General features: G+C 37.9%; 1 protein-coding gene across 1 annotated transcript in view; it reads right to left on the reverse strand.

Moving 5' to 3' along the window:
• csmd3b (CUB and Sushi multiple domains 3b) overlaps positions 1 to 25,464 on the reverse strand; it is a 445,596-nt gene that overhangs the window by 10,714 nt on the left and 409,418 nt on the right. Inside the window, exons 57-63 of the mRNA XM_016441913.1 lie at positions 19,006 to 19,188; positions 14,412 to 14,588; positions 12,230 to 12,409; positions 8,064 to 8,237; positions 6,371 to 6,544; positions 2,857 to 2,930; positions 617 to 728 (exon numbers count right to left, since the gene is read on the reverse strand). Coding sequence (XP_016297399.1) covers positions 617 to 728; positions 2,857 to 2,930; positions 6,371 to 6,544; positions 8,064 to 8,237; positions 12,230 to 12,409; positions 14,412 to 14,588; positions 19,006 to 19,188 — 1,074 coding nt within the window. The remainder of the gene's footprint in view (positions 1 to 616; positions 729 to 2,856; positions 2,931 to 6,370; positions 6,545 to 8,063; positions 8,238 to 12,229; positions 12,410 to 14,411; positions 14,589 to 19,005; positions 19,189 to 25,464) is intronic.

Genomic DNA, 25,464 nt, shown 5'->3' on the forward strand with positions numbered 1-25,464 from the left:
GGTGAATGAATATAATGGAGATGAAATGTAAATGCACAATTTACGTGATTAAAAGAGCACGAAAATCTGACTAAATCTCCTAAGGCAACTCACAGTGTTTCATATTATCGAAGCTGAGAAAAGAACACAACGCTGCAGACAACAGGTAGCTAAATGCCATTATTATCGCTGTTTTTCTTGTTTGTGGAGTAAATGTGTTTACATGGCTTTTTAAAAATGGCTAATCAGCGTACACTTACATCACTGGTAGTTCCTATAGAACTGTTTAAGACCCTACTCTGAAATTAGTTCCCCCAAACGGAGTTCCTAGAACTAAATACGTTCCTAGATCCTGTGGCGCAAACACGCCAAAAAGCAGGGAACATCCGCCAATAGTTCTAGGAACTATAAAAAGGTTCCTCCTTTTGTCTGAACATGAACTCGACTCTCTTCTGGTCTCCGTTTTGACATGGACTCGAACGAGCTGTGCTTGACTACAACACTTGTGGACCCATTTCTCTGTAGCTTAATTGTACAAATACATTCAGCATTGACCTTTATAAATAAGAAACTTTAATCACAAATATAAACTGGTATTTTAACAGATTCCCATGGATGTGTTATGGAGAACACTTACGGATGCACTCCGGCTGGGTCCCGCTCCAGGTTAGGTCAGCCTGGCAGAGTCGTGTGGTGGAGCCCTGCAGCAGGTGACCAGGCTGACACTGGAAAGACACTATACTTCCAACCTACACATAACACACACACATCCCATCAGACACTGTGCTCCCATAACTCTCTTCTGGCAACAGATTAAACACAATATTAAACACCTAATACTTCCAGCTTTTGAATGACAGAGTTTCACTCCTGAGGACAGATGCAACAAAAGACTGCGACTACAAAGGAGTCGCTCAGAATTTCACATCTTTCAGGTTCCTTCTGCATCGTCGTACACCATCTGCTTCCCAGACTCGCTCTCTTAAAAGCTCAAATGGATGTGCGCTAATGTCGGGTGGATATTCTCATATATGGTACTTACCTACTTTACCTACAGCTAATGTAATCACCAGAACATGCACTTAGGAAGCCATTGTCACCTTCTCTCTGGACCACTAGTGATGTAAAGTGGCACTTATTTCCATAATATATGGTAGTGCTCCTCGTGTGAATGTGGCTACCGTATGCTATAATCAGCAAGGTCATGGGACAAAAAAGTGTTGCATATATGCCTATAAGTGTGGGCTGTGCTTTAGTACACATACGAGTGAAGTAAAATATTAACGCGTCACCGAGTGGCATGTGGGCTTAGCACATTAACTGATTAACATGTCCCTGCTCACTGTGAACACGGTTGACGAGCCATAGACACTGGCGCTTATCTGGGGTGTGCGATATCTCCTCTCACTGACTCCAACATCATTAAGTCCCAGAAAGCAAAAGAGCCTGACTGGCTCCTTTTTCTCGAGGCCAGACAAATGATTTACAAATATAGAAAGGATGATATTTAGCCGTTTCATGAAGCCTCTGCAGGGCTTAACCTCTGATACTGTAACGACTTGAATTCCTAATGCCAGCACATCTTGGCGATAAATGCTCTTCCTCAGTAGACTCATAGTTTCTGTTTTTCTCTCCTCACATCTCCCTCAGTTCACCCCTCTGTCCTGCTCCCCTGACAAAACATAATCAGATTCATTTGCACAACTGAGAAGTTGATTTTTTTGCTCTTTTCGAGTGGTTCTGTGGTGGTTATTACATCCATGCATACATTTCACCGCTCTTCAAGTGGGAAAAGTCTTGAGAGGTCTTAATAATATTTTGTAGTGGATGGGAGGGAATGGAGGGCCTACACCAAGTAGTTTGTCTGAAGTGTGTTTGAGAAAAGCCATGAATCATTCTTTCAAAATCGCTTTCATGAAAGAACGAGGAAAGATATGATATCTTTATTTGAAGGCAAATTTGTTCTTTTTAACCATTAATTTTAAGACTAAAGAAACAGCTCACCTAAAAATGACTGTTATTCCAACTGCTGTATTAATTTCTATATTCAGTGAAACAAAAAAGATCTTTGACACTGATTATTGTGATAAAAATAGTTTGCGACTGTAAAAAACGTATTGTGAAAGTGGTCCATACAACTCATGCTCTATATTCCATGTAAATTCAGGTTGGAATGACATAAGGAATAATATCTGATAACAAAATGTTTCATTTTTGATTAACTTTCCTTTAAAAATCAGTGATTCTCAACGAGGTGGTCGGGGCCAATATGACTTAAAATTCTTTAAAATAAAGACAAAACAAGCATTAAAATAAGTCAAAACAATTTCTTATTTGAATTCATCTCCTCAATAATTGTTATTTTTCTTTGAAGCATTATAAAAGTGTGATTTTTAGACCTGGAAAAGTCATAAATTAAAATCTTAACTCTTTGAGCACTTTTGTAGTTTTTATAAACTATAAAACTATGTATATTAAAATGAAATATTTTTCTAGCTTTTTTTGGCAAAAATATTTTACATTAATCCTTTTTCAGTATATCCCAAACATCTGGAAAATTTGTTGGACAATGGTGGGTTGCCAACCACTGCTTTCAGAACAATAAAAGTGCAAAAAAGGTCCAATACTATACTATACTATATGTGCATGAGTATATAATATATATGAGTATAAAAGAAAAATATATGTATAATTTATAAGTTTTTTTTTGAAAAATTAATATTACTTTTCATATTTAATAATACATTTCAGAGTAGTTGGTTCATATTAGTGCTTATTTCTTCGAATTTTAGTTTGCCCCTCTTAGGCTTTAATGAGAGCAGCACTCAAGCTGACATGAATTAATGTTTTTAATTATATATGTAGTCATCCTGCTACCTTAAAGCCAAAGGTCCTGTTAAGAGAGCCATAACGGGGCATCCCAAGGTTCTCACAGGTGGTACGAGTTGGCTCTGAGAAAAGAAAGGAAGAAGAAAGACAAAACAAATGAATATCCAGTCACATTCTTCTTTTCAGTATCTTCTTATCTGTCACAACTGAGGCAGATTCTTTTTCCCCACCATAACAGCATTTCAACTCTCATAAATATGTGCTACATCTCCCTTCATGATCCCAAACACATCTCTCAAAGCAGTGCTAAGACTCGGCTTATAGTGATGATTATGGTGCCTGTGTGTTTATGTAAGTGCTGCAGCAGTGTAACAGTTGTTTTTTTATGGCGGGCCGATGGAGACGCAGCAGGGGGCAGTGTTGCTGCAGCAGTGCATCTGCTACCACACAGCTGTGCTACTCTGTAATTGGGATGTAGAGCACATTTTTGAGCTGACGCAGAGACCCTTGATTCAATGCAGGCGTGCAAATGACAGGACAACCTGCAAGGCTTACATAACCAACCACTTTTCATACCGCTTTTTAAGCGTGGAGCTTCTAATACCGAGTCAGCACACAGAAAATATATGACTGCATTGCCATATTGAGAAAAGAGTTGCAGACAGTGTTCGTGTTGCTTTGATTTTGAAGGAAGAGCCCACTAGGAGGCCAAATAGTATCAAGTAGATACTAGAACATCTGATTCACTGACTCAAATCCTTTTTTTAAATTTTTTTAAATTTTTTTTACAAGTATTAAAAATCGGGTTGTCACCACCAGAAGATACACTTTTATAAACACAAGTATGTATACACAGATGAAAAACAATATAATATAATATAATATAATATAATAAAAGTTGCGTATGCCCAACAATATGACATTGGTTGCATAGTAAAATGAATGATTTTGGTTTCTAAATGTCTCTGATTGTTTCATGTTCTTGGTCGCTAATAATGCATTGCACAAAGCACACTAAGGACAGCATAAACCTGTCCTCGCACAAGTGATCTGTGTTTATTGATGCTTGGGTCATATTTCTTGTACCCTGCATAGTTTAGTTCAAAGTTTTCGAGGATGAGGTCAGGTCACACAACCTGTTCATGTCGCCATGTATCTAATTTGTCAGCTTCTACCAACTGACAGATGAAGCTGCAACTGAACGCACATTTTATTTAGGTCAACAACAAAAGATAACTTTGAAAAATCTATGATTTTGCTACACCTAACTATGCACAACTTTAAGGTTAGTTGAATTTGATTATTTGCATCTGTGCCACTGAACTAGACTACATAGGATTTACCTTAGTCAGTGAGAACAGCCAACAGGATTCATTCTATAAGAATTGTTATGTATAAATATGTAGCTGCCTTTTAGAGCACTTAATTTCCACCCCCCAACACCCTATAATTCTTTTTCATGGTGTCTTTGAGGGTGTAATATGAGGCCATAATAATACTCCATTGAAAGAGCTAAATGATTACTGTACACCTGCTTTGGGGCCATGGCTGACATCTTCTGTTGGCACAATACACTAAATGCTTAAAAACGCCAATCAGTGCTTATCCAAATCTCCTGCTGGCTGTTCACGGCTCCTCAATAATGGCCTCACAGTGTTGGGACCATTTATTCAATTACTTGCTCAGTTAAAAACAATTATCAATGTATTTATTGACGTTAGGAGAAGGACTCCCTCATGGATATATAAACTGAGGGGTTTAATCAGATAAACACTGTACTTAGGGGGACAGTGAGAAGAGTCTTTGTTAATGAGACATGGAGAAATGGATGAAGATAATAGAGCCATAAGTCCAGTTCATATACACAGAGAAGGAAAAGTGAAAGAAATAAGGTATGTATATATGCATAAATAAATAGAAATACCGTTAGAACTAATTCACAGAACTCTATATTTTAAAAGAGAGAAAGAATTCTTTGTGAATAATAACTGATTCAGTTCACATCAGTCTCTATGGTGTCTCTCGTTATTCAAAAGCACCTTAAAACAGCTTTACAGAGATCAGTGCCTTAACACCCTCCAGTAAGGGAACCTGGGGTGAAAGTAACAAGGGAAAAATCTGTTGTGGTAGAATGCGAAATAAACCCCGGAAGGAACAAAGACTCAAAACTTGAAGCTTAAGTTACAAACTCATGATTTCACATAGTTTAACTATAGTCAAGCTACCAAAAAAAAGTTATATATAATTCAAAAATAATACACTAAAAGTCAGAAACAGAAAATAGTTAACAAAATAGCATTGACAATTAAAAGAGATCATATCTTCAGAATATCAGACAGTAATATAATCCTGCAAGTCAGAGAATTTATATTATGCAAACAGTACAAAGATCTATATAAACACTGTGTACCTTATACAATATACTTCATGCAGCAATAAAAAAATACTTAGGTTGAAAAAAGTGATAAATAACAGCATTTAAATAAAACTGTACTAAAAAGAGCAGTGAGTTAAAAATTCTGAATTTGTTCAAGGTTCGATTAGTTAACATTGTTAGTTCATTATACCTAATGCATTAACTAATGAATAACTTTTTTTTTTTACAGGATTTATTAATCTAGGTTCATGCTAATTTCAATATACTGTTGTTCATTGTTAATTCATGCCTTTTCAGAATATATTAATGTTAATTTATACAACTTGAAACGCTAAAATGTATTTGTACAATGTAGAAATTAACATGAACCAAGATTAATAAATGCTGTAAAAGTATTGTTCACTGTGAGTTCACGATACATAATGCATTAACTAGTGATGATGAATTGAACCTGAATTGTAAAGTGTAGCCGATGAATAATTTGATTGGTGAATTATAGAATTTCATTCAGGTGCACCTGTGTTTGAGGAGGTCATGGGAAATGAGCCGAGAAGCAGAGGACAATAACTTCACAACAGCTGCCACTGCCAGCCATCAAGAAGTGAGTTCGTCAAGTTTCTCATGCAATTTCGTATTCCCTGGCCTCCATTCCACACTTCATACTCGTCTACTCGTCTGCTAACTGTTCCCACTTCCCTTGTTCTGTGGTCACTAAAAGGAGTGGCTTTGCTCTTTCCCACCATAATTGTGTCAATACAACATCAGGCCCGATTGGAGCAGCACTGGCCTGGGCTGCTAGGGCAGTGGGAGGGCATCGATTTCTTTGGAGTTGTTGTTGCTAAATACTTTTGAGCTTGTTTGTGCACTGGGCGACAAATAATACCAAAAGGGCTTGTTGTTGTGGGCGGTAATCATAAGACTACTGGAAAGCATTATTTGAGGCAAAACTTGAAATTCTAACCACCTAGCTTCTGCTGAACTGAACCATGAAACCATAAAGAGACGAATGACTTAAGTGACCGTAATTGCTTCTCGCTTAGCAGAGTTCAGCTTCAGTTGGCTGATTATTTGGTTTTAGCATTATGAGGTTTTGATATACATATAACAATTATTATGGCAGTCCGTTTCACTGGGAATTTAACATATGGTTTAAACGTGCAAACTATGTCAGCATAATTGATTTACCTATACAGCGAGGCTGGTATCCACTCCAGGTGCCATCAGCCTGGCAAATGCGTGTAGTACTGCCTACTGGGATGTAGGGAGCTATGCAGCTAAATGACACCTCGGACTGGTAGATGAAACTGCGGCCTTCCCTCGAGCCAAAAGCAGGGATTCCAGAATCTCCACAGAACTTAGCTATAATCACAGAGATCACAAAGAAATACTTTCAGCTAAATCATTCTCAAATGGTTAGTCATGAATGATGCTGAAAGCTTTGTCGTTATAAAACAGGATGAAAGCTTTATGATGTTACCCTTAATATTTAACACTTCTCAGAAAGAGAGAAAAAAGTGATGCAAATATTGAATTGTGCATACAGCAATGTGAGGAATATTCAACAAGCTTATTTATTGAAAAATCTGAAATATACACTGTCTATGGTTCATTCATCACACTTGAAAAGGAAGGTCAAAACACGCAGATTGCATTGTGGGATGTAGAATCACGCTGTGTGCTCTGACGTATGTATACTGCACATTTTGGCAAATGTAGCTGGTTATCCAGTATTTTTTGAAGCTCTTATTCTCACCAAGGCCGCATGATTAATAATACAGTAAAAACCGTAATATTGTGAAATATTATCACCGTTTAAAATATCCTTTTTCTGTTTTAATATATTTTAAAATGCAATTTATTCCTGTGATCAGGAATAAGTTTCACAGTGCCTTCAGTGTCACATGATCCTTCAGAAATCATTCTAATATGCTGATTTGGTGCTTAAGAAACCTTTCTTAATATCACTGTTGAAAACTAATCTTACGTAACATGGTATGTCTTTAATGTCACTTTTGATCAATTTCATGCATCCTTGCTGAATAAAAGTATTCACTTAAAAAAAAAGAAACCCCAAACTTTGACCCCAAACTTTTACACATTATATATTGCAGGAATAGTACTGTATGCTATAATGCTATTCAGAACATAGCCATATAATACTGGGGGAAGTCCCAAGCCACACTGTGGTAAACGTTATCCATTGCCCTGCCACTGTCAGGCAAACAATAGGTCTCTGGAGGGAAAATCAATCACATGGTTGACGTCACCAGCTGACTGATCCATCATAAATATGCTGGTCAGACTACTGTGCCTGAGATCTAGCACTACAAACTTGACTTTTCTTGATGAATTATAGATATGCTGTCAAGATATAAAATAAAAGCGGAAAAGAACGAGAAGGAAAAAAATCAGTACCTTGACAAAGTCAGAAGTATGCTTTCTTTTTCGAGCAAACTTTTTTTTTTTTTTACATTGCCTGCTTTTGTTTCATGTGAGGGCTAAAACAAGGGTACCTTTGTGATAACTAGGCTTTTTAAACTTTAAATTCTCATACCACGTCTGGAGGTTCTTCATCTTAGACATCATACAGCATTGTGCTGAAACAGACTGATATCCCACCTTGTCTGGTGTCCTAAACAAATATTACTACCTAATCCAGCAGATCTAATTGATATCAAGACCTATATGTTTACATTCAGTGATGATCCAATCAATCAATGTCTGATCATGACTTCCTCGCCAACAGCAAGCAGATAAGTTGCAGACATAAGACAAGGTGTGAACTTTCTGCTGCTTTTTTGGGAAATGTCGGTTACAAACACCCACAGGAATGAAGTAGTCAGTTTGATTAATATTAATAGAGTAGTACAGTACTCACGCAAGCACTGGGGCACCTCACCACTCCATGTACCATTGCCCACACAGGTGAGAATGGCAGGAAAAGAGAGCTCATATCCTGGGGAGCAGCTGTAACTCACGCTGGTGCCCCACTCAAAGTCACGTCCCTCCAGGAGGCCGTTTGAGATGGGTGGAGGAGCTGTGCAGGTAACGGCTAAAGGAAGAAGTTAAACAGAGGAGAGTTAAGCTCATATTTAGGAATGACATGTCTGATACAATTAGAATGTAACCAATATAAAAGTACATTTGTCTTGATTTCTAGTAAAAATGTCTGAACACCCTTAAAGGAGACATATTAAGCCCCTTTTTACAATATGTAATATAATGGCGCTTTTCCACTGCATGGTACGGCACGGTGCGGTTCGGTACGGCTCACTTTTGGGGGGTTTTCCACTGGGTACAGTACCTGGTACCTGGTACTTTTTTCAGTACCACCTCGGCTGAGGTTCCAAGCGAGCCGTACCATTACCAAAATGTGATGTGTAAACCCTGCTGATCACGGATTGGCCGGAGAGAATCGTCACTACCTGCGTCATTGAACTTGCGACATGAGACACCAGACACGCTAGATTTAAATCAGCACAGCCAGCATAGGATCGGACGTTTTTTTTTTTGAATGAACGCAACTGCTTTGAATGAGTGCACCTTTTTTAAACAATTAAAAAATGGCTGTTTTGTGGTCTGTTGAGGAAGTACAGACATTCCTCTCTAGCCGAGGAAAGGATCCAGCAAGAGCTTGATGGGGCGACGCAGAATGAAAACGTTTTTCAGGAGGCCGCTCAGCTCTTGGCCGTGACATGTGTATAATCCCGCCCACTTAAAGCGGTACTTAACAGCAGTGGAAATGCAAACCGAGCCGAGCCGTACCACGCAGTGGAAAAGCGCCACAAGTCTCTGGTGTCCCCAGTATGTGTCTGTGAAGTTTCAGCTCAAAATACTGAAAATACCCCACAGATCATTAATTACATCATTTTGAAAATGCCTATTTTGAGTGGAAGCAGAAACACGCTGTTTTTCGTGCCTGTCTCTTTAAATGCAAATGAGCTGCTGCTCCCAGCTCCCTTTTTCAGAATAGAGCTGCACCATTACAGCTCGTACCTGCTAAAAAACATCTGTTTTGGTTCTGATTATCATGTTTATTGAGCTGAAATCATGTGTTTTAAACCATATGAATTTACAGATTAAGGGACGGTAATATTATAATGAGATCCCTTTGCAACGACACCAGGGGAGCGAAATCAGACGTGCTCGTTTTTTCAGACTCTTGCAGAAAAAGGCTTACCAAAACAAAGTTACTGGGTTAATCTTTTTCACCTTTCCTTGGTTGGTAGATGCACCGGGGACCTGACTATAGCACTTAAAACCTGGAAAAGTCAGATTTTCATGATATGTCACCTTTAAAATAATACAAATGACACATTCTAGGGGTTTTTCTTTTTAAACAAATGATCAGTGAAAGGAGGTGTTTAACCTTCAGAAAATGCTGATTGTTAGCCTCAGCAGGGGAAAGTAAATATAAAATGAGCTGCTTAATTTTCTATTAATTTTGCAGTTTTTGCAAATTTGTTAACAAAATTTGAGAAATAAATACAGTTTAAACCCCTATTTGATGTGATTTATTTACAGCAATAAACATTAAATAAACGTAACTCTACATAGGAGGTAGTTAGTTTGGAATCAAATGTGGTTTGTAGTTAACTTAATTTCCAATAAATTAAAGAAACATTTTGTTTGAATATAACAGCTCGGATAACATGGTTACACGTTTCCAATTTTCTTTATGAAACAGTCTAAATGATGTTACATCTTAGATGTTAGACACAAGAACATTGCCATTTGTAAAACATATACATTTATTATGAATAATCTTAGTAAATAAATAAGCTGTTAAAATATTATTAATATATAAGACAACGTGTAAAAAAGTGTACTGTTAAGTGTAGCAGTAACTGTAACAGGACTAGCAATTTCAGTTAGGTAGGGAGATTAATTGCTTCTGCTAACACCACTGAAGTCACTGAATGCTATATCTGTCTTAGAGGCCCCATCTTTTCCAATAACTGCCCGCACAACTCTGTGAGGTAAGTCCTCTTCCCCGGTTATCAGTCCTCAGGTACCACATGAGCCCTTAAAATCAATCACACTCTACCAGACAGGAAGCCAATGCCTTGCTCAAACGGGCACTCATCATGACACATGCCCCCACTTATGGTGTAACACCCCAATATGATGCTCACATACACACACACACACACACACACACACACACATACACACACACACACACACACACACACACACACACAATCTTTATATACCATGGTAAAGTTCTAGCCAGACGGTTATTACTGCCTGCAAAAACTATGCTTCGACTGCTTCTTTATGAGCTGATGGTGTTGCCTTCGCTTCACTCATGTTGATTGAACCAATAAACTTCTAACAAAGCCCATTGTTGTATTATTAATCAGAATCAGTGTTGGCATCCTTTAAAGAGGCCTGGACCAGATTGGAGCTCCTAAGCTAATGAATATTTCATGTAAACCATCTAGAACTGCAGGAAAGAGACAGAAGGGACACACACACACTCAATGTCAGGATGCTCCTCACACCTGAAACGGTTGACAGAGGTGGGAGTGGTTCTTTTTTTGAGTCGACTCACTTTAGCATGCATATTAATGGCTCTGCGAGACAGAATATCAGTTCAGACCGAGGATATGAAGTTCAAGGCTCTTCAGATATGTATGCACAACATGTCCTTTAAGAGACAGGAGGAGGCCGCTGCCTTCAGGAATAAATGAGACATCTGTATCTATCTAAATGAGCTTAGCAAAATGGCATTCGATGCCAGGGCACTGGTGAGGATCACAAATGCATCGGCCAAACCTGGAATTCAATTTCATATCACTTTATATATTCTATACCAGTTCATCTCCTGGCAGTGGGAAGATGACAGGAGTCATTTGTGAAATTAATTACGAGAAATGCAAGGGCTCATAGGTCAAAGCTGATTATAATAATGGGGACAACACAGCCCTTAAGGGGTGAACGCTCAGTCTACAAATGTGTTTATGTTCCCATCGTACAACTGTCATTTGTCAAACAGCATGATTGGTTGATAAAATATAAATGTTTACCGTTCATTGTAGCGCAATCGCACAAGAAAAGATGACCTACAAGGGTGGATAAACATTCCTCCCTTTTTTAGCTCTACATTTCAAACAAGACATCCATCACAATGAGCGAAGACACAAAGCTGGAAGACCTCAACTCACTCTGTGTGAAGCATCTGTGCATCTAACGCTCGGGGCAGTTGGGGCCAGATGTGCAGATATATCAGTGAGCGAATAATCTTAGGCCTTGCCTTGTGAACAATAAAGCTCTTTGACTTTACTAGGCAGAGAAAATGTTAGAGTAATGTGTTAATCTTGGGACGATGAAGCCTGTGGGAGTAATGGGAAATTAAGTAACACTTATAATAAGGTTCAATCTGTCATATTAATTGACACATTAAATATCATTATCCTAAATTACTAAATACTGTAAATGTTAATTTGCTAATATATATCATTGTTCGTTGTTAATCCATATTTGGTCATAGTCCATTAACAAATGTTTATTTATTCAGTTTAAAATGCTAAATAAATAACAAGTGGTTCTCAACCAGGGGGGTGGGGTCCACTGGTGGGCCTCTGGAAAAAACTAATGAAACTAAATTTAAATGCTGAACACACCCACAGACACAAAAAAATCACGTTATGAACCGAAATCACATTCATTTTTTCTCCTCAGTAACACTTTTTATTGAAAAACATACAGAACCTTGTATTATCTGGGATCACAAAATGAATGATGGTTAATTATTTTTAATATATCAACACTCCCAGTTTCTGTTATAAACGTAATATGTTAAACTGTCATAATTACAGCACAAATACCAGAGGAAATACTTTAGGATATTGTGTTTAACAACTATAGGCTTTCAAGTCAAAAAGGTTGAGAATCATGTCAGTAAAATTATTGTTCAGTGTTATTTCATGAAACTTAACACTAACTAATGTAAACAAATTGAACCTTACTGTCAAATGTTACCACAATTTATTATACCTGTTACTTTTAATGCTAAAGGTTGTTTAAATCAAGTTTTACCTTTACAGAAAGGCACAGGGGCATTCCAGGTACCATTTCCGGTACAAGTGATGGTGGAGAAACTCTCGGTTTCCATTGTGTAGCCAGGCTGGCACACGAAAGTGATGTTTTGTCCAATGGTAAAGTCCTCACCATATCTCAGCCCATTGGCCGGCACTCCTGGGTCTCCGCAGTTGATCACTGAAAAGTAAAGATCACAGCTATGATGTTTATAGACCAAAATTAACTACTGTGTTGAGTACAATGCGCTAATAGTCTCTATTTGAGCTAAAAGTCTGGGCAACTTACAATCTGCCAAACAACAGCAGTGTAGATCTTTATTCAATATCTAATACAACTCATCAGATGGCAATCATAGCTTTTTGTGGCAATGTGATTGAAGCTATCGAAACAAACCTTCGGGAGCCACGTTCACAAATCATCTTTAACAACTCATTTAAGCTACAGCAATCTTTAGGACCCCAGGCTCTTTATTTGAAATGATAGATCTTGTTATTATGTAAAGAAATCAATAGTAGCACGTAAGCACGTCTCCTGTCCCACCGGCGTCCCCGAGGTGCAACTTCGAATCAATCCCACAGATCTTTTACAATTATCATTCCTTCCAATGGATAAATAAGAGGAGGTCGGTTTGGAATGATGTGAGAAAGAATATGGCGCCACTGGAATTCAGATGAAACAAATTTGTAGTTTTGCACTCTGCTGTGGCTGACAAAACCTCGCTCGATCAGTGCATTTATTTAATTATTTCCCAGATGCAACATCTTAATTTCCTCTATTGATTTATGGCGAACCATTACTTATTTGTCTCCCTTGAGTTGCCATACGTTTTGTGTCTTTTGGAAAAGGACGGAAAATGATGTTTTGTAAAATCCATCAGTGGCCTCGCACATAAACATGTCAGCTGATAGTGAGAAATGGCTAACGCTAAATGCTAATGTGACTCCTCCCTTGGACACAGCCATGTATCACCGCTTTTGCCCCACTCAATAAACATATGTAGCGCTGCATCAATCAGAGCTGGTTTGGTGACCGCCCATATAATTCCAGTCAACAGTATGCAGGGACGTTTAAGGGTGAACGTTTGAGAGCATTAAGGGATGTGATTATGGATGATAATGCCAACTTACCTAGACACATTATGTAGGCTAAGCTGTTTTATTGTGTTGTGTGACTCTTCATTATTACTCAAACAACTACTACTGCGAGAGTTTTTAATCAACTAGATATGTGAGTGTTCCATCGCTCACAAAATTGAACTGAAATAGAAGCTTGATCCGTATGCTAACCGTGAGGAAAAAAACAATGCTGTAACAAATAGCTATTTGGCTACTGGTTAACATCATCAAATAGTCCATTTGACCTAAGAGACATTGATGCTTTTAAATAAAAGATTACTAAGACACACATTTGTCTTTGGAATATTATGTACCTATGAATCATTATAGATTCATGGACCAGACTGTAAAATAAGTTAGTAATTTTTACATAAAAATGGTAAAATGCTACAGTAACACATGCCAATTGGTAAGTTTCTCACCATATACAGTTAAAAACCATAAATCGTTATGGACAGGCCATTTATGAAGAACACTGATTCATTATGTGGTTTTCTATTGTACCATCTGTTTCATTATGGTGGTTGTCAGTGCATTTTAAGCTAACAAAAAAGCAAAATTTGGAAGTTTGTACGATTATAAGTTGCAAAATATACAGATACCATTGTGTCCATGGCAGGGCTATGAAATAATTGATTTATGTATCTAACAGAGCAAAAGTGGAACTATCCTGACCTTTACATCTTCCTCCCTTTGACAAAAGAACATCTTGGAGCTACCTCTGAGAAACCGGATCCTGCAATCCCACTAATTCTGACCCAATTCTTCCAGAAAATGCACTGAAAACTTTCTATGTCTGAATTAAACTTTCATAAAGTTGGTCCCCTGCACTCTCAGCAAGAGGACTTCTCTCTATCAGTCAAGGTCTGTTACTACTATGACAATACATTTTTAGTACAGCTTTACACAAATGAATCCCTCAAGCACATCCTTCATAGCACCTCATTACAACCTGTAATGAAGCACTACTGAGGCCATTTTGGTTTATTCGAAAACAAACAAGCCTTCATTTCTATTTTAAGTTCAACAAATCCCCTGCCGTATCTCACTTGTTTCACACTTACAGGTGCAGTTGGGTGCAGTGCCAGACCAGGTGCCGTTAGCTTGGCATTGTCGTGTGGTGGAGCCACTTAGCAGGTAGCCATCCAAACAGGAATAGATGACCGAATGTGAGAAGGTGGTGCCGTCCAGTCGATATACCCGTCCATTACTGGGAGTCCCAGGGTTACCACACTGCACCGCTGTAGTATTTTAAAAACAAAAATATGTGAAAAGTTACTGCCAGTTGACAATTAGCATTCTTCAATGAAATAACATGTCATGTTATTTAGTAATTTCATTAGGGACCACAGGGGATAGCTAGGGGGTGTCAGTGTTTCTTTCAGGCACGTGCACAGGTAGGGCTCAACCTGTGCAGAGCACATGCCCTTTTTGCCCTTACACTCCGAAGTGCCCTTTTTTTGGTGATGGTGTTTTTTTTCCTTCAATAAATCAATGATATTGGTCACCCTTTACATCTGTCTGTCTGCTTTACAAATATTTAGCTAATGAAAGGTATTAAAAAGAGCTTGTGACTAAATCTTGTTGGATCCGTACATAGCTAAAAAAATAATTTTCTTCGAACGTAATTTTATTGAACTTTGTGTGCAAAGCAGAGAAAAATTGAATTATGTATATACTGTGTATATATATATATATATATATATATATATATATCTCTTCAAAATATTGGATAAGTTTTGCCCCTCAAAAGGTCTGTGCACGGCCCTGGTTTCTTTTGTCTGCTTTTATTTTGTATCTCAAGGTTTCTTCTTGTCTCTCGTCTCAACTTGTTCCAGCTGTTCACACATGTACCTCATTTCCCTATTTTCCCTTGTGTACTATATCGTGACATGTTCCATCATTTTGAGTCACTTTGACCCAGAAACACAAACAATTTTATGTACAAAAGGAAAAAGAAAAGTCTTGGATTCCTGATGATATTATTATGTTTTTATGAGATATATTCATTTAAAATGATGGCTGTCATAAAACCTTGTTTTTAAAGAAAGTAATCTATAAAGAATTCAAACAGAAATCATAGACATTTTCAAAATTTGACATTATCTGACAGAATGAGGAGATTTATGCAAACATACTCTAGTTTGAGGTCAGTAAGATTTTTATTCAGCAAGGATGCCATAAAGTGACCAAAACTGGAAATGTTTTAAGGATTTCTATTTCAAATAAATGCTATTCTTTTGAACTTTTTATTCATCGTATAATTCTGAAAAAAAGAAAAAAAATGCATCATGGTTTCCACATAACATTATAAGTAGCACAACTGTTTCCAACATAATCATTTCTGATCAAGACTAAAGTAACGAATGCTGAAAATTAAGCTTTGCCATCACATGAATAAATTAGATTTTAAAATCTATTGCAATAAAAAAACAACTATTTTAAATTGTAAAAATATTTCACAATTTTGCTGTTTTTACTGTATTGATCGAATAAATGCAGCCTTGGTGAGCAAATCTTACTGACCCAGTAGTGTATATGTCACGTTCACTTCCACAAATCATGGTTCTACTTTTAAAATGATCACATATATGATCATTTGTCCAGCCTTGTATCTTTGTCATGTTCCTTAGTTTCAGATGGCACACACAGTCTGTTCTCTGACCATCCGATGCATATTGTGCACAAAACTGTCTAAGTAGGTGGTCCTTGGCAAGAATAAGTGGCAGTGTGGACAAGACCATATGCTGTTCAGTCAAAGGTCTGACTACATGAGACTTTGTGCTTTTTAATTAGCTATACAAATACTCTGCCATGAAGCACTTAGTAATTGAACTGGATTACAATTTTCCAGAAGTAGTCCGTTATCTGTAAAACTGTATATTAAATTTTTTAAGTAGCTTCCCCTAAACTGAATTTGATGTATCTTAAGATTCTCTGGACATCTGATGGGAAGAAAGCGATGGTCTAAAGGAACAGATATCATTAGAGAGATGTCTTTGACCATGTAATGACTATGACATGGGACAGTGGCTATAACAGAATGAGGTATTAGCCTCTGTAAGGCTTAAATGAGTGGGGATGAAGTTTGAAGATATGGTATGACAGGCCTGTAGATCATACCCGGCGCATGGCACTGAGACCGAGGAAATGAAAGGACAAAAAAAGAGAGCTCTTTATTTCCATAGAGATGCTGGTCGAGTGAATTAACTGGCTGAAAACCTATTAATCCGCCAAGCTGAAGTGCTTTCTTGGTTGACTGCAATGGAAGAACTCAGGCTTCCTTTCAGGATGGAATCATTTCTCAGTGCTTGTGGTACACCTCCATGACGGCAAACTCGAGCACTCTCTTTGTCTTGCGATGACAGGCTGACCATTGTGATTCCCATAGGGCTTGTCATTTTGCAGCATGGGGGACGGATTATAGCACAATGCCTTCCCCCTTAGTTAGTCACTGTTCCTGGATCCCTGTGCCAATTGCCATCTCTCAAAAATGATTCCCGCACAATAGCTTAGGTCATGTCAACTATATGTTCTGTGGGAGGTGGGAGCCCTGGGAGAAACACCATTAGTCAGGTCTCGGAGCAAGAAAACAAGATGGTGCATCATGTTTCTGCAGAAAACCCTGCCTGCTTGAGTCTGGAAGTGGCTAGTAGAAGTCATCTTTCATTTGTGCTGTAGACTTTACAGCCTCGGGGAAAATGTGGGTTTATTACGTGATGTGGGACTCTGACAACTGTACAAGTGTAAAGGCAGGCCCAAATAAAACATCAGGTAACAATGTGGACGGTGATATATTATTTAGCGGGTAGCTGATTTTATTGTTTGTCACTGATAAATGACTTTTGGGACTATTTTATGGTATAATAAAGACAACACTTGCTTCCAGGGGGTTGGATGCAAGATCATTATTAAAGGGGTCATATGATGCTGCTAAAAAGAACATTATTTTGTGTATTTGGTGTAATGAAATGTGTTTATGCGGTTTAAGGTTCAAAAAACACATTATTTTCCACATACTGTACATATTGTTTCTCCTCTATGCCCTGCCTTTCTGAAACGCGTCGATTTTTACAAAGCTCATCGGTCTGAAAAGCGAGGTGTGCTCTGATTGGCCAGCTATCCAGTGCGTTGTGATTGGGCGAATACCTCAAGCGTGTGACGGAAATGTTACACCCCTTACCATAATGAGATGAACTGTCCGGCTGGAGCGACGAGACAGAAACATTAAAACCCATTATAAACGAGGCATTTGCTGCATCCAGTGGGGACGTAATTACGGATTATAATGACTTATACTGTCTTTTTACGCGTTGCGTTGCATCACGCCGCGCCGCGTAAACATAAAACCATGTCTGCATTTGTGATCAGAGAAATGACAAACAACAAGTGCTACTCTACACTGCTCAAAACTCGCATTTGAATCGTCAGTGGCAAATTCTTTAAATATAAAAAGCGTACTTACAGTCTGTGAGTCAGAACAGCCGGCATTGTAGTCTACTCTAGCAGGATCAGGAAACAGTCCTCCATAAAATGCACTGGACACATCTGAATATTTGGGTTAAACTGTTCTGGAACAGTGTTGTAAATACAACTTAACCACTGATTTCTAAGAAAAAATTGAAATCGCATCATATGACCCCTTTAAAATGAACAGGTGCTACTAAAGAAATAACAAGGCAATGCTTGATAAAAGGTTCGAAATAAGTTCCACTGTTAGACCAACAATAATGAGAGGAGGGAAAATTCTCAGTTTTCCAGTCTACTTCTAAACCAACTCTTAGTTGCTGATGAGAAAGTATTTTGGTATTTTTATTATACTTAAATCTTTACTATATAAACCATTTTTCAACCATGATTCTGGAGAGATGTGATCTGTTTTTTCTCTTTTAAAAAAATACTTTAATGAAGAAAAAAAAAAAAGTATTAATGTGGAAAGTGTTTTTTTTTCAGGAACAGAAAGTAAAAAAAACAACATCTATATGAAATAAAAATAAATATACATACATTTGAACAATTGAATGCATTCTTGTTGAATAAAAGTATTTCTTTAAAAATATAAAAAATAAAATAAAAAAATTATACGGAATCAAATATTCCAAACTTCCGATTAAAGTGTATATATAATTATTAATTATTTAATATATAAAAATAAAAAATGCTGCTTGTAAATCGATTGACTTGTTAAAACAAACTCCTGACTAAGTAGTAGGGATGCACCGATACCGATACTGGTATCGGTATCGGGCCCGATACTGGTCTTCTGTACTCGTACTCATACTCGTACTCGTTAAAATGCCCCGATACCAAACGCCGATACCACACAGCATGTGATAAGCGCCATTTTCAAACAAAGACCGACAACAGAACAACAGACAGCAGAAAGGAGTTAAGGATGTCTACTATGAAGTATATGTATGCAATGAATATAATGTTAAACATTCAGTATTAACACCTGTATAGTTGATGTGCGCGAGCTGATAAACAAAGCACGCTGAGTGGATTGAGCGCGTGGTATCGGTGCATCCCTACTAAGTAGCTTAGGGCTGAGATGTCCTACTTCTGAATTCACCTAGCCAAGTAAAAGAGAATATGTGCAATGTGGGAGTTGGGCAGTTTTAGAGATGCTGGATCATGTCAGCTGCTGCAGGCGCTTACGTTTGCAGGATGGCTGAGTACCGGACCATGTGCCATTGGGGAAGCACATCCTTTCTGCGGAGCCAAAAAGCTCATATCCCACCGAGCAGCTGAAGTGCACTTTACTGCGTATCCGAAAGTCACTCTCATCTCTGCTGCCATGGGATGGTGTGCCTGGGTCACCGCATGTCCCTGATGAATCACCTTGAGAAACAGAGAGAGGAATAAAAAAGACAATAGAGATTGAAAAGAGGTGAGGGTCATTCCAACTATATCGTAAATTTTCATGTCCCCATTGTATATGTCTTAATATATTGGATAAAATATTAAACTGATCCTTTTATAAATGGACATTAGATTAGTTGGTATTCTTAATATCACTATTAAGTGAACAAATGGGCTGAATTTTAAAGGGGTCATATGATGCTTTTTTAAAGATCATTATTAAAGAGAAAGGAAAACTTGAAATCGCATCATATGACCCCTTTAAATAGTTTTACTGCTTTCTTTATGCAGATGTTACCATTCTTGGCATATAACCTTATAACATGGAAAAAACTTGCTAATTTATTATGAAATCTTCCAGGTGTTTCTTATTTTTGTTTCCTTTCTCTACTCAAAAAGTCTTTTTGGGAATATTTAGTTTTAATTTGTTACCAATTATTTTTTTTTTACCCTGTGTCCTCAATTTTACTTTCCTTCCCGTTAGTCTTTTATAAGTCGTTTAGCAATTCATGAATGACATCATTCTCCTGGAAATACCAGTTTTGGTGGGAAAACAACAGCACAAACATTAGTACGTTTAAGTAATGGAGTTGATGAATTTTATGCATTAGTTGGCTTATTTCACTCTGACACATTCCATCTTGTTTGATACAATTACGGGAAAAAAATGAAATGAAGTATTTTTATTTCTATCGTGTTCATTTCTTGTCATTGTGTAAATGAAAAGTTGTAATTAAAGTGCCTGAGGCTGACGAGCATATTTGAAAAGTCTCTTTTATAGAAATACCTTCAAGCATATTCATCTTACTGTAGAAATATGAAGCAGAGAAAAAGAAACCAAGAATTTGCGTCAAGCGTAAAGAAACATACTATATTAACCTATTCTACTGCCAAATGAATAAAAAAGGATGACTAGTCCTGCGCTTGTTTTCCAGCCCCTCTCAGGATGTAATCTTGAAGGAGGACATATTTTTTTCCCATGCACTCAAGGCTTTGCTACAGCTCTCTGGAAATTGATATTCCTGATTGATTCCAGCTGCTTCCATATATCTGAGCTCAGGGCCCTGCAGCCTTGCACCTCACCTGAACCTGAGCTCCATTCATCATCAGCACACAAACGCACACAATCACACAGAGACACACACCTGCACACGCACATTTATGCTCACACAGGGCTTATGAATGATCTCGACACACCAAAAAATATAGAAAGTGATTGGTTGTGATTGTGTCACTTCGCATAGAAGTTTCACGTTCAGTGTGCACAGACAAATCGCCTGCTACTAGGACACAGTGTTAGAAACCATGACTTATTGCTCAAACCCTGGACAAGAGAGCTAAAATAGATCAGTGGCTGGTTGTACCAGCTGTGCACAAGTTATAACACCAGAACTATAGGTTTTTAAGTTACAATTCGCGCATTATTGCGTTGCACAATTATACTTAGTTGAAACCTCACACATAACAATAAATAGCAGGCTTATTAAATTGGTAACACTTTAGTATAGGGACCAATTCTCACTATTAACTAGTTGCTTATTAGAATACCTATTATATACAGTACATATTGGCTGTTTATAAGTGCTTATAAAGCACATATTCTGCAAGACCATATTCTACATCCCTAATCCTACCCAATACCGAAATTTAACAACTACCTTACTATTAATAAGCAGCAAATTAAGAGTTTATTGAGGCAGAGGTTGTAGTTAATGGTTTGTTAATGGTGAGAACTGGACCTTAAAATAAAGTGACTATTAAATTATATCAAAATACTTCATGTTTTACCTTACAATGTTGTTGAAATTGTACTAATTCACATGGTTTTAACATTATGTAAATATCTGACTTCATAGCAAAACTTCTGAATAAAATTAATAGCATGTTAATTTTCTCTGTCTCTACTATCTCTGTCACTACTTGTGCATGCTAGGATTTAGAAATTAAAATTTAAAATTTGTATTCATTTTTAGATACAGATGCATATTTAGATATAGATTATCTATAAATATCTCATCTTTAGATGCATTTTATTTATATATTTAGACACTACCATTAAAAAAGTTTGGCGTCAGTACTTTTTAAAAATTTTATTTCATTCAGCAACAAAAGTGAAAAATTAACAAATGTGACAGTAATTTTTGTAACAATGTAAGTCTTTACTAATTCAAATAAATTGTTCTTTTGAACCTTTCATTGTTTTCACAAAAATATTGAGCAGCACAACTGTTTTCAACATTGATAATAATAAGAAATGTTTCTTGAGCACCAAATCAGCATATTAGAATGATTTCTGAATGATCACGTGACACAAAAGCCTGAAGTAATGGCTTCTGAAAATTCAGCTTTGCAATCACAAAATAAATAACATTTATTTAATAAATAGCATTTTATTATTTGTATTTTAATATTTCAAACCATCACTGTTTTTACTGTAAAGCTTCTTAATGGTTGAATAAATGTACACATCACATGTGACTACACAATACTTTACAGAAAGCTTATAACCTGGGCTAACTTTTGCCTTAGGACAAAATTGTACTATTAAATTATGTACAGACTTTGTTACAAACTAACTAGTATTCACTACATGTGAATTTCATGTCTCAAAGACCTTATGAACATTTGTTGCAACTGCAACCCTACCCAGCACCCTAAAGGTAAAAACTGCCGTCTCATATCAGGCCAGCCAACATCCAAACCCAGCTTATGTCAACGAAACCAGCCAGCTCCATAAACAAGTAATGATTTATTTAAGAACAGGCAGCTGTATGAAAAGAAAAAAAAACATCTCCTGATCTAATACATCAGTGTGGCTAGAGAGTTCGGTAGGCAGGGCTAGTGGTGGGCGGCCCAGGGGACAGATTAAAATGGCTGTTATTAAAGGACTGCGGGCTGTTTCGCTTACTTATTAACACGTCAGTGGGCTGCTTGAACAGGCTCTTCAGTTGTTGACCCTTGCATGACTGGCAGGTTTTTATCTCGCAGAGTTTGTTGAACAGTAAATTGCATACATGTGCCATACATCACACAGCGGGGATTCGCGCACCAGACGGACAAGATGCATGTTGACGTAAACTTGAAGTTAAGTGAGGAGGATGGATTTCCTCTCAGAACAAGCACACACAGCGGTCTGTTTCTCAGGTTGTGGTGTGATGAAGAAACAGGCACCCTACCGGTCATGCTAAGACGAAGTTGCGAACATTTCTTAGAGTACCGCCATGTGCAGAGATGCGTTGTGACAGCGACATGTACTTTTCTTGGGGCGTGATACAGCAGGGCGCCTCGTATTGGTAAACTCTTCCCGGGGCAGAGCGAGTAGTACATTTCCTGGAAGGTCTATGCGTGCTTGTATGTCACTGCCGAACAAGGTGTGTGTTTTTATGTCATGTTCCATCTTTGTCTTTCTTGCTGGTGGCAGAGGACGAGAGGAGCGAGAGCCGGGAGGTGTGGGTGTTTGGACTCCCAAGAGCGTGTTCAGTCAGGGAGAGAGTGCTGACCAAGCATAACGCTTCAAGGGCAGACGGAGGGGACTGCTGTATTAGCCGTCCCGCTGAAACTCTTCCACTTATCTGCAATGGCAGCCCTGAGACCACCGTAGACGTGGGAGGAGAGGGTATATGTCCATTTGCATGCCACAAATTGATGTACAGCCACTTCTGATCAAAAAAGTCACTGCAGTTCACACTTTGAGGCAACACTGCTGACAGGATTAAGTCAGACAAAAACTGACGCAATATTAAATGTCAACTTTCTGCATCCACACAAAACTTGAGTGGAAGAGAAGTGGGGCACTAAACATGGATTATTGATCAGTGGCATCTTCTGTGGCTTTTAGCAGTCAGGGTTGATTTTTCACTTTAGGTCAAATATGCTTTTGGACAACAGATATGGGTCAGATACAAAATAGCTTAAATGAGCTTTAGCCTAGCATTTAAAGAGACAGATCACCCAACAATGAAATTCTATTATCTTTTAGTCACCACCATGTTGTTCCAAACTGTATGACTGACTTTCGTCTGTGGAACATAAAAGAAGATATTCTAAGAAACTTGTTTTTTGTCCATACAATGGCAGTCAATGTGGTCCAGCGTTCTTTTTAAACATCATTGACCTTCATTGTATGGACAAAAACAGCTGAAACGGCCTTCAAAATGTCTTCTTGTGTTCTGCAAAAGAAAGAAAGTCATACAGGTTCAGAAAGACATGAGGGTGAGTGAATGAAGACAGAATGTTTATTTTTGGGAGAACTATCCCTTTAAGTAGTACTTCACACTCAGGCAGGACACACAGATCCAACATCTCATTCCTCCAGCTCAGGCTCACTGGAAATACAGTGGGGAAAAAAAGTATTTAGTCAGCCACCAATTGTGCAAGTTCTCCCACTTAAAAAGATGAGAGAGGCCTGTAATTTTCATCATAGGTATACCTCAACTATGAGAGACAAAATGAGAAAAAAAAATCCAGAAAATCACATTGTAGGATTTTTAAAGAATTAATTGGTAAATTCCTCGGTAAAATAAGTATTTGGTCACCTACAAACAAGCAAGATTTCTGGCTCTCACAGACCTGTAACTTCTTCTTTAAGAGGCTCCTCTGTCCTCCACTCGTTACCTGTATTAATATTGGTGGCTGACTAAATACTTTTTTGCCCCACTGTACATGCCTCTACCTACGTTTCTACAAAACTCAAAAAAATGCACCTATACATATGAATTGCTGCAGTTTCCAGTTGAAGTGAACACTGGCAGTACACAGGCACAGGTAGTAAAACTCTTGACAACTTGTATTCCTTTTCACACAAATTATGATTTACAGGGCCAGAATTTCAATTAAGAAAGCCTAATTTTCGCACAATTACTTGCGAAATATTATGTTATGACCTCAAAACAATTTTAATATGCTGCAAAGTTGAAAACTGAACGTTAAGCATCACATATACAGCTTCATGTGTATGGGTTTTCTAATGCAGTAGGTTTGCTTGGTAGCTCACACGATATGGCATTGCAGCTCTTTGGTACATATTGATTGTGCATTTTAGTGCCACTCACTAGACATTTCAAACTGAAACTTCTGCGAAACGTGCAATAAGCACATATTTTCAATGAGCTTGGGTTGCATTCCTCCCATAATTCCCTGCCCTAACTCTACAATTTCACATTAAAAAAAAGGCAAAAGTTCCCTTTGGAAAATGGAATTAATTGATAGCATCCACGCTAAAATCCACTTAAGTCACTTCAGTTCTACTGGAATAGTCAACTTAAGGGGCCGTTAACACGACATTTTCAGCCAAAAACGGGAAACTTTTAATGTGTTTTGCCTGTTTGTTTACACGACAACGGTGTTTTGGGGACTGAAAACGCATAATTTTGAAAATGGGTTTCAAAGTGCAAGCTTATGAAAACGCCATCGTTATCGTTTCCATGTAAACACCCAATACAGGAATCTTTGAAAACGGTGATGTCATGCACGTGCGTAGTATGTGTTAGGTATGTAGACATGTGTAGTACGTGTTGATTTTAAAGGCAAGCGCGAACAAACATACACAACAATGGCAGAGTACATGGTAGTATTGTTGCTGCTCAAGAGTTTGCTAACGCAGCTAAAGCTGCTATCACTATGAATGAGGAGTAGAGCAACAGTCGGTGTGGTGATTTTAGTGACGGAACTCCCGCCCACAAAGAGCTAATCGTCACTTGCCTACAGGTACTGTTTACTAACAAGGTGACAGCGCCAACTACTGGCCTGGCATACGTAATACAGCGTTTTTGGCAGTTTTCGCGGATATGTGTAAACGCGAATCGGTTTGAAAACGATGTTGTGTATACGTAAAACTTTTTAAAAACGCAAGGAAAAAACTTTTCCATTTTTGATTACATCGTTGTCGTGTAAACGTAGCCTGGAGTAGGCCACTTTTCTACTCTTAAAATGTTTTAGGGGAAAGCACCGAAGGTGCTTAGGAACCTATTTTACCTGTCAGTTTTCTTCTTCTTCCACTCTGGAAGTCTATGGCAGCTCATAGAACTGCTTGCAGAAAAGTTATGAAATTTGGCCACACAGATAGAGGACAGTCTCAATATTAACATAGCAAATTTGGAGTCTCTATCTCAAACTTTCTAGCGCCACCAATAGGCCAAATTTGCACTCATATTTCTGCTAATAATTTTCGAACCATAAGGTCTAGAAGCAAAATTATTTTTTCCTCTGATTCCTCATGCAGAGTCGAATGCATACCAAAATGTACATTTCGACAGG

The sequence above is a fragment of the Sinocyclocheilus anshuiensis genome, unplaced genomic scaffold, assembly GCF_001515605.1.
Source record: "Sinocyclocheilus anshuiensis isolate Anshui unplaced genomic scaffold, SAMN03320099.WGS_v1.1 scaffold195, whole genome shotgun sequence".
Classification (NCBI taxonomy): domain Eukaryota; kingdom Metazoa; phylum Chordata; class Actinopteri; order Cypriniformes; family Cyprinidae; genus Sinocyclocheilus; species Sinocyclocheilus anshuiensis.